General features: G+C 41.9%; 1 protein-coding gene across 3 annotated transcripts in view; it reads left to right on the top strand.

Annotated features, from left to right (window-relative positions):
- Positions 1–6,538: 6,538 nt before the first annotated feature.
- Positions 6,539–10,344, top strand: part of Yeats2 (YEATS domain containing 2) — a 76,054-nt gene continuing 72,248 nt past the window's right edge. For all 3 annotated transcript variants that reach the window (XM_005383361.1, XM_005383360.1, XM_005383359.1), the window contains exons 1-3: positions 6,539–6,675; positions 7,367–7,464; positions 8,160–8,252. In XM_005383361.1, coding sequence (XP_005383418.1) covers positions 6,576–6,675; positions 7,367–7,464; positions 8,160–8,252 — 291 coding nt within the window. In that variant the 5' untranslated portion in view covers positions 6,539–6,575. The remainder of the gene's footprint in view (positions 6,676–7,366; positions 7,465–8,159; positions 8,253–10,344) is intronic.

Genomic DNA, 10,344 nt, shown 5'->3' with positions numbered 1-10,344 from the left:
CAGGTCCTGGAAGGTCCTGTAGGTTGTGCTGGTGATGTAAATTTGCCCTACATGTTATGAGGAGCCATCAGAAGGATTTAAACAGGTGATAGATGCATGGTCAGAAAAATATTTTTATACACCCTTTCTAAATTGAGCTATAATTTATATCCATTAAAATACACAGGTTCAAAGTGTACAGTTGGATGAGTTTTCATGACTGCATATATCTGTGAGACTTACACCCCATTTAAGATGTAAAACATTTGTTATCCCAGAAAGATCCTTCATCGCTCCTCCCAGTCAGTCACCACCAGCACCCTGAAGTACAGTTAGCATTTCCTCTTTTTTTGGACTAGGAATCGAACTCAGAATCTCGCACTTGCTAAGCAAGGCACGGTGCCGCTGAGCTATATCCCCGGCTCCAATTCTCATTTCTTTTACCATTGATTGATTTATCGACTCTAGGACTTTACATGGAATCACTCAGTGAATACTCTGGGATTTTTGCCCTTTGGGAGGCACTAGAGAGGGGAACCAGGACCTTGCAGCAAGGAGCCACACCCTACCCCTAGAGTATACTCTTGTTTCTGGTTTCTCTTGCTTACAATGCTGATTTTTTGAAAAGCTAACGATTTTAATGTATATGCACTGGAAGTCCGCTTGCTTAGCACAGGGGTTTTGCAATCCATCCCTGTTGTTGCATGGCTCAAGAGCTCGTTGGATGTGCCAGGCTTCCATTCTCCTATTCCAGGTAGACATTTTTAAAACATCTCCTTGACCAGTAGAGGACATTGGGGTATAGATTGTCTCATATTTAATAAAAGAACATGGGCTGTGCTTACAGAGGGAAAATACTGTTTCAAGTGGAGAATATAGAAAAGACAGGGCCAGAGAACTATAAAATCCTTGGCGGCATCCTAGGAATGTCTGTGGAAGCAGATGGGAAATGGTTATCCACCCTTCCCCCTCTGTAAACCAAAGGGAAATCTCAGGCGAGAGCAGAGCTCCTAGGTTCTGATGAGGCTCCCTGAGGCTCCCGTGCCCTGCGGAGCATGGGCTTACAGTGTAGGGCAGATCTTTCAGGTGTCTTGTTCATCACATTTTGTTTCTTCTCCTTCAGGAATTGTCCGTTGTCTTGTAAGATGTGTAAGCAAAACAGAGTGGTTGGGCTCTAAGATTCTAGATCTTCTTTGATGTGAGAACTAAGACCCTTTAATAGGAATTTGTGGGAACTCCACATAATATTTGTTTTATGCAGTTTTCTTTTTAAAATTAATTTTCTCACAGAGTTTATTTTAATCATGGCTAGTGGGAGTTCTGTATACCTCACTTTTCTATATGTCAGTTTTTTGTTCCCTGCCAGAGAAGTTTTCTGCCATGACTTCTGTGAACAGGCTTTTTATGTTACGTGTGCTCTCTCCTGCTTTTTCGTTGGCTGTGATCAATCTTATGTTAGTCTCTGCATCATTTAGTAGCTGCTGGATTGATTTCTTGTGGTCCCTTGCAATTTTTAAGAAATCTTTATCATCGCTAGCTGCAATCCTGTCTTCTGTATGTAAGATTATGTCCTCACATTGGCTCATCAGCTGCATATACTTTCAGTGGAATTTTTAATCTCCTGGATATCTGTTTGAATCTGTTTGATGGATTCCATTTCTTTCCTGATGATGTAGGGCATCATGGTTTCCATCATTTTCCTAAGCTCTATTTTTTTTTAATCTGTATCTGCTCTAGAGTCACTAAGCATGTCTTTCATTATGGTTACCATCTCTGTAATCTGAGAAATTATTTCTGATTTGATTTTTCTCTATCACCTTGTTTATTTGCTTTGTTACTTTCACATTACCACTTCAGAGGGTCCAGGTTTTAGACTGTTGCACCTTATTGTCCCCTGAGTTTGGTGAGCCGGATGTATTTTTTAGTGACTCTTAGGCAGTCTCAGTCTTGGTATACCAGGAAGAGCAACTGGTTAGAACAGTTGTGTCACTTTAGCTAAAGTGGTACAATCAGCAGTAACCATAGCATCAAACACAGCCTAGAAAATGACAGACTGAGGTAACTATTAATTTGCCACCTTTAACCTATGAAATAGATTTGTGATTATATAACAAAATCTAAAACAAGCCAGAGGGGCTGGGGATTTAGCTCAGCGGCAAAGCGCCTGCCTGGCAAGCGCAAGGTCGTGAGTTCGGTTCCCGGTACCGGAGGGGGAAAAAAAAAAAAAAAAGACCATAAAACAAGCCAGAAAATTGTGTGCAGTAAGCCTTCAGTATGGCAATTTTATGCTCACGGGAGAAAATTTTAAAAGTTTTAGGGGAAAAAATAGAGAAATACAAGAAGAGGAAGAGATTAGAAGCACTACTGGAAGGCAGAAGATCCTACAAACTTTGGGAAATGAAGAAGACAGGAGGGAAAGAGAAAAGGAAGAAATAAAAGCAAGAACAGAACAATAACAAAAAAAGTAGAAACTGTGTTCACACTCATAAAAACAAGAACAGTGAAGAAAAAACAAAAACAAACCAAGAGAAAAAGAAAAAAAAAAGTCCGTGTCAAGTGTGCCTCTGCTGCTACTGGTAGACAGCCTGGGCGGACAGAGTCCAGCTCCACGTTGATCAATCCCAGCAAGCCTACAGCAGCTCCATGGCAGAGTAGCAGATAATCCCAGCGAGCCTGCACCCTATTTCCTTTGAAGTTCAGTCTGACCTCTGGCCGCCAGGCTGAAACCAGACCTGCCCAGCCAGCCTGTAGCAGTCCACACACCCTCTGTGGGTTTGAATTCGGCTAGGCGCTCTGAGTCCCAGGCTCAGTGGGCCTCTCCCCAAGATGGCTCCTGACCAATCACCCTCTCCTGCAGGATATTGGAAGGGGAACAGCTTACCAGCCAGTGCAGTCCACCGTGTCCACTGCTCCATCCAGTGGTGCACCTCTCAGTGGAGGCCTCTGGGGTCAGCAGCTGTCATCCGGCACCTGCAGCTCAAGCTACTGCTCCCACACAGTAGTTCGGCCTGTCTGGGTTCAGGAAGGAAGCGCCGCCTGCCACCTCCTCCTCCTTTGTTGAAGTCTGTGTCTTTGCTCTCCATGTGGACTTCAGTTCTTGCTTCAGATCCTTCTTGGTCCTGGGACCCGCTTCCCTCCCTCTCTCCCTCATGTTGCCGTATTCCAGTGTCTGGACACCAAATCTCAGAGAGGCTCTTTCTCTGCTGCTCACCACTCCACCATCTTCCTGGAAGTCTCCAAGAGTTTATTTTACACTGTAGGACATTAAAGCATTTTTTAAAATGATTTTGGTCTTTAACTTTGGTCAGGAACTCAGACTCATGTATTATTTGAGTGGGAACGGTAGGTTTAAATGGTGTCATTTACTGCTCTAAAATATTACTTACTTTGGGTTATGAGATTGAAACATTTATTTTCTAAGTTTAAACTGACAACCTTTGGTTTTAATAGTGAGATACAAATTTTAAATGGAGGAGCAGATTACAGTCATATTTTCATTCCAGCATTTCATTTATTTCTGTATTTGGTTTTGGTCCCATAGTATAGAGAAAATCCATTCTCACAGAGTAACAGATTGTTTGAAGAGTTTCCATTACCATCTGAATATTCTTTTCAGTTTGCACAGATTCAAAACATACAGAGGGTTATTATAGGACATTTTGCTTCAAAGTACAGCTGACTATACCTGACAGCTGCTCACATGTCCTTTTCATAAATCTAAGTCAGGCAAGAATCCAGATCCTAATGCTATCAGTGGTCATTTGTCCCACTTTCCAGCACTCACTCACTACATCATGGGGGAGCACACATCTGTAGACGCATGTGGCCACACTAGCATTTACTTGAATGAGACACATGTATACATTAGTATTGTTCTTGCCAGTCAGAAGCGGACGTGAGTTACTCACAAAATCTTCCTTATGCATTTTTATGGGAAGCTTAGATACACCCAGAGATAACAAGAAAAGCTGTATTTCAATGACTGCATGAAAAATAAATTACCTTTGCAGTGCAAGTTAGCTCATTGGTGGTTTCCTGCTTAATCCCTCTCCTCCAAATTCTTTTTTTCCCTTCTAGTTCCCGTTTTACAGCAGAAGTTAGAAGGGTTTTGTTTTATTTCATAAGTAAGAATAAAATGAAATACAAATGAACATGAAGCACCTGCCAAAGACCTGTGAGAACTTCCCTGAGTTGGTCTGGCGTAGTTATTACAACACCAGATTCCACGGAATCATCAAGGACTTCAAGATCCAGGGAGGAGCCCTGACAGGGACAGGTTGAGGTGGTGTATCTATCTATGGTAAACAGTTCGAAGATAAACTTCATCCCAGCCTCAAGTTCATCGGGGCGGGAACCCTCACGATGGCCAACACACACCTGGACACCAATGGCAACCAGTTCTTTGTGATCCTTGCCCCCACCCAGTGGCTTGATGGCAAGAACACCATCTTTGCATGGTGACTCACATGGGGCTGGTGGAAACCAACTCCCAGGACCGCCCCATAGACCACATGAAGATTATCAAGGTGTACCGTACCAGGTAAACCTTTGCCCTCTTGGACATGGCCACCCAGCTTCCAGATGAGCCCGAGTGATGCTGCTTCTGAATTTCCTTTTGGCTTTGCACACCATGGGGTCCTAGGTGAGCCAGAGGCGGGAGCACCTCTTACCAGGATCCGTCTTTCTCTTCCCAGGCCCTGGTGGACAGGACTTTGGTGGCGCTTACCTCGATGATCCATCCCTGTCCTTCTTGAGCGCTCTGTGCAGATGCACTCAGATCAGAAAGATGAAAACTCAGCCCTTTGCAGACTGCTATTCCGGCCCACCCTTAGAACTCTAGTGGTGACCTCCCAGAATTCCAAGCAAGCAGAAGCTGCCGGCCGTCACCTCTGCGCACCCACCCCAGTCTCTGTAGTTGGTGCTTCCAGGGAATATGAATGTATCTTACTGTATTTTCCCTCAAAACCAGAACATCAACACTGCTGCTCTGACACAAACATCCTACGCAAAGCCACACTGGATTTTTGCCAGATGAAAAGTGCATCCAACAACCAAGTTTCTAGGAAGATGTGTAGGGAATGATAGCGTGTGATGGTCGAGGATGAAATTTATCAGAAGGAAGCAGAAGCACTGACCATTTCTTCCCTAGGAAGGGGTAGAAATCTCTGAACTCGAGGATAGATTGCATCTTTTGTCAAAAGCAGCACCTTGGAAGAAGAGGCGCTGCTCAGTACTTTTAATTAAGACCTTAAGAGAAATTACTTTCATTCTTTTTTTTTTTTTTTTTTTTTTCTTTTTGAGACAGGGTCTCACTATGCAGTTCAGGCTGGCCTTGAGCTCACTTTGTTTCCCAGGCTGGTCTTGAACTCACAAAGATCCTCCTGGATCCTCCTGCCTCAGCTTCCCGAGTGCTGGGATTATAGGCGTGTGCCACCATGCCTGGCCTAAGACTTTAGAGAAATTAGATAAGAGAGTTTTGTACTTTTTGAAATAACCTTGATGGGGAAGGAGACATTTCAGATCCAAAACATAGCGATAAGTGTATAGCTTACATTTATTATGAGTAATAGGAAATGATTAGTACAGTTGTATTATTTATTGAGTATCTGCTATGCAGTGGGCTTGGTATAATTACCAGAGTTTGTATAATAAAGTATTTATTGAGTCATTAATTGTATCATTCATGTTTGTGATATGCTCATGAAGGCATTGTCAGTTCCAGTATGCTGTGTGGTTTCAGATGCTTTCCTCAGTCTAGCTTCTTTCCTTTTCTTGTGTGAGTCCTCCTAAAGTGAGGCTCCATTTGAAAAGTCTGAGCAGTGTGCCACCTTACTAGATTTTCTCATGAAAGAGAAACCCGTGCTTCTAACAGGTGACCATGCTGATGAAAGGTTTTTTTGGAAACTGTTAAACTTACTCTTTTGCTTCAAAAGAGGGTATATGCTTAGTTGATCATCCCTAACTTGAAAATCCAATTCTGAAGTGCTCTCAGATCTGGAACTTCTGAGTACTGACCTGATGCTCAAGAAGTTTCAGTTTTCAGATTTTTGGATTACAGATGTTAAACCTAAGCGGTCTGTGTGGACATTCCCGAATCTGAAGGATTCTGAAATCTGTAACATTGGTCCCAAATATTTCAAATAAGGAATGCTCAACATGCATACACATAAACATAAATGCCAGTATTATGTAATATTTACTCCCATTTTATGTACACACACATGCATTTATAAAGGCTAGTGTAACAGGAAATGGCTTCCCCCTGCCAGTGTACTTCAGTTTCTTAGTTGCCCAGGTGATAGTTACTGTTCCAGCTTCTGTCTTAGAAACGCTGGTCACTGGTGCGTATTGTAAGAACCAACCCCCAATTGATGAACCATTCTGCCTCTGTACTTCCTGCTTGCTTCTCCCATATAAGCCCTACACCACTAGAAATGAGGGCCTGATATTTTGGGCCTGATCAGTGCCCAACAATGTAAATAAACCTACCTCCAAATCCTGTGATATTTGGGTGTTTCTGCTTGCCATTGCACTAGTAGTATATTGTGTTGTTTATTAATTTATTATTACTTCACAGTGAAGAACCGAAAGTCATCATGTCTGGCATCAAGCGAACGATCAAAGAAACCGACCCTGATTATGAGGATGTATCTGTGGCCCTTCCAAATAAGCGGCGTAAAGCAATCGAGAGTTCAGGTAGAAATTAACTCCCTTGGGAATTATTTCTCTGTTGACATTTGCCTCCACTCTTTAAGATTTATAGGAATTGGAATAAATTTCCTCCTGTCTCAGCCTGCTGAATGCTGGGATTACAGTCACACACCACCACGCCCAGCTGGTTGGCCATCTTTTCTTGACTTCAATATTTGAATGATATGAGCTAGTTATTTTTTGGAGTGTCCCTTCATCCTGGTTTTGTCTGATGTTTCATTGTGAGCAGTGCAGTCCTGGGGATGAACCGAGGGCCTAGCACATGTTAGGCAAGCACTCTACCACTGGGCTGTATTTCCAGCTCTTTGTTGTTAGATGTTTTGTTTTGTTTTGAGGCAGGATCTCACTAAATTGCCCAGGCTGGCCTCAAACTTGAGAACCTTCTGTTTCAGCCTCCCATGTAGCAAAGATCACAGGTGTGCACCTCCATTGTTAGGTGGTAGCATTTGTGGCAAGAATATCAGTGATGTAGTGGTCTTAGTGCATCATGCCAGAAAGTGCATGAGGTCAGCTTGTTCCCAGTATCAGTGATTTTAACTTCCCGTCACTTGACTGAGCGTTTATCTGCTAGGTTTCTCCACTTCACAGTTACTGTTTCTTGTGTTTCTTGTGCTTGCTGATTTAAATTGGGACAACTGTGGATTAATTGGGCCTCGGTGTTTTGTGTTCTTTGCAGCTCGAGATGCTGCTGTGCAGAAGATTGAGACTATTATCAAAGAACAGTTTGCGCTTGAAATGAAGAATAAGGAACATGAGATTGAAGTTATTGACCAGGTAAATGACAGTACATTGAAGAAGCACCAAAGCAATGGGAAAAAGCAGTCCGTTGAGACAGAATCATGGTTTGCCTTTGCTGTTCTTTTTAAAAAATAGCTTTTTAGAGAAAAAAAATTATTTTTAACAAAAATGAAATTAAGGGGAAAAAAAATACAGAAAACTAGCACCTCAAATTCCATCCCCAAACAGAATCCCTCTGCTCTTGTGCTCAGTGTTTCTGTGGGTATGTCTAATGAATCATACACTTTTTGTTGTCGTTTTAGTTTTTGAGACAGGATCTCACTATGTAGTCGGTCTTGCTAGTCTTGAACTTGTTGCAGTCTTCCTGTCTCAGCCTCGCAGTGCTGGGGTTATAGGTGCTCATTACAGATACCTGTTAGTGTGTCTTCCTACCTTGCATCACATTTTTGTCTTTTAAATCTTTGCCAGTCCGATAGGTCACAAATGTCATTTTTTCTTTGCTTTTCTTTATTAGAGAAGTTGAGCCTTTTTTCTTCATTTGCATTTCTTATTTTGTGAATCACTGTATTTTGCAATTGCTGTATTTTATTTTATTTTATTTTATTTATTTATTTTTGGTATCAGGAGTCACTCAGAACCTTGCATTTGCCGGGCAGATGTAGTGCCCCTGAGCTATATCCCTGGTCCTGCAATTGCTGTATGTTAAAGTAATGAGTTAACCCTTGTTTTAGCGGCTGATCGAAGCACGGAGGATGATGGACAAACTGCGGGCCTGCATTGTAGCAAATTACTATGCGTCTGCAGGGCTTCTAAAAGTTTCCGAGGTAAGTAATCCCTGCAGCCAGTCGCTTTCCAGGTGCTGGTATTTGTTACAAGTGGGGAAGTTACGTCAGGGTGGAAAGGCCTTTAGATTTTGAGAAACCTAGCCTGCCTGTCTAGGAAAATACACAGACTTACTGTGTTCAGTTGTGGTCCTTTAGTCATCTCTCTTTGTTGTCAATAACCCTAAGTCACATTTGTTTTGTTCTTACTAACCCTTTTCCTCCTAATTGTTAGTATTACGCGTGGCCATAAGGATGCAGAGGTAAGTGGGGCTCCCCCGGGACTTGCCCAGCCGCTGCTCACCTGACTGTGCCTGCTCTGGAGGAAGTGATAGATGACTACGTCTCCTCCTACCTTTTACTCTAGTGGTGGCAGTTTTTGGTTTTCAATTTACTTCGTTCTGCAAGTCCTGCACTTTATGACAGATTTCAAACGTGCAGAAAAGGGTAAATAAGCACCCTGGTGTATACCACTTAGACTCAACAGTTTTAACATTTTGCCGTATTTTCTCTTACTTTTCTTTAAAACATTTGCAAGGAACTTCCAGGCGTCATTACATTTCATTTCTAATTATCGAAGCATGCAAACATGCATTTTTAAAAATGATATTCTTCTTTGTAATAATAATATCCAAGCAAAGCATTTTCTATTATTTGATAACTAGTCTAAACTCAGATTTTCCTAGTTGCTCCCAAAATGTTAAGCTGATTTTTTTTTTTTTTTTTTTTTTTTTTGGACCAGGACCCATCAAGGTCCATGGGTTATATTTGGTAGTTTGTTCCTTTTTTTTCCCCCTATCTGCCTATCTCTCCTCTGTCTGTCTCTTGATTAAACTCAGCGCTTTCAAGCTGAACTGCATCCTCAGTCCTTTTTACTTTTTGAGACAGGATCACTCTAAATCACTTAAGTTGCCAGGTAGGGTTCGAATTTGTCATCTTCCTCTCTCAGCCTCCCATAATGTCCGTTAGAATCTATATTCATTTCCTGGGGCTCTCATAACAAATTACCACAAGCTTGGTGACTTAAAACAATAGGAACTTATTACCCCACAGCTCTGGGAGCTAGAAGTCCAAAGTGAAAGTGTCAGCAGTGCAGTGTTCCCACTACAGGCTCTGGAGAAGACTCCTCTTACCTTTTACTAGCTGCTGAGTTGGAGGAACTTGCCTTTTACTTTACATGTGTGTTTTCTTTCTGTGTGTCTTTCCTGAATCTTTTTGTGTCTAAGTTGCCTTCTTTCAGGATGTCTTGGATTAGGGTTTACTACTGTCCAGTATGACTTCATTATAACTTGATTACATCTGATAAGACCCCCCCCACCTTCAGTGCTAGGGACTGAACCCAAGACCTCATGCGTCTCTGCACATGCTCTACCACTCAGCAACCCCACTGGCTCTTGACCTGTTCCTGAATAAAGTCACTCTCAGAGATTCAGGGTGGGCATGAATTTGGGAAGGACACCGTTCAACCCAACACAGACTATGATGTTATGTTTTATGTAGCTCAATAGGAGGTTCACTAGAATGGACTTCAAGAGCTAGCATCTGCATGATGTGAGATGCAGTGTAGGCAGCCAGTCTGTTTGAAGAGCTAGTTATTTGTTGAAGGTTTTGTTACTGTACCATTAGCAGTTCTGATCCATGCTGTTTGATGGTCTGGAAGAGTACTTGTTTTAGACTGCTGTGTTCTGATTAGGATTTATTCAAGGGTATTGAGGTATGCTTTTGCTGTTTTCCTTTTTTTTTTTTTTTTTTTTTTTTTTTTTTTTTTTTTTTTTTTTTTTTTTTTTGAGGCAGGGTTTTGCTATGCAGTTCAGGCTGCTGTTGAACTCACTTTGTAGCCTAGGCTGGCCTTGAACCCGCAAGAATCCTCCTGCCTCCCAAGTGCTGGGATTATAGGCATGTGCCACCACACCTGGCTGCTTTTACTGTTAGGGTCAGCTTTTTATTTTTAGCTTACAGTAACAAAACATAGCTCTGAGAAACCTTTATTATTGAAAATTAAGAACTTTGTTGCTTTTAAACACAGGTCTTTTGCTCCTTTTCACTAAAACAGTTTTAATATAGTTTTCTTTTCATTTTTAATACATTTTTAAAA

The sequence above is a fragment of the Chinchilla lanigera genome, unplaced genomic scaffold (genome assembly GCF_000276665.1).
Source record: "Chinchilla lanigera isolate Chin_1 unplaced genomic scaffold, ChiLan1.0 scaffold00019, whole genome shotgun sequence".
NCBI lineage: Eukaryota > Metazoa > Chordata > Mammalia > Rodentia > Chinchillidae > Chinchilla > Chinchilla lanigera.
This window is presented reverse-complemented; position numbering and strand designations above follow the sequence as displayed.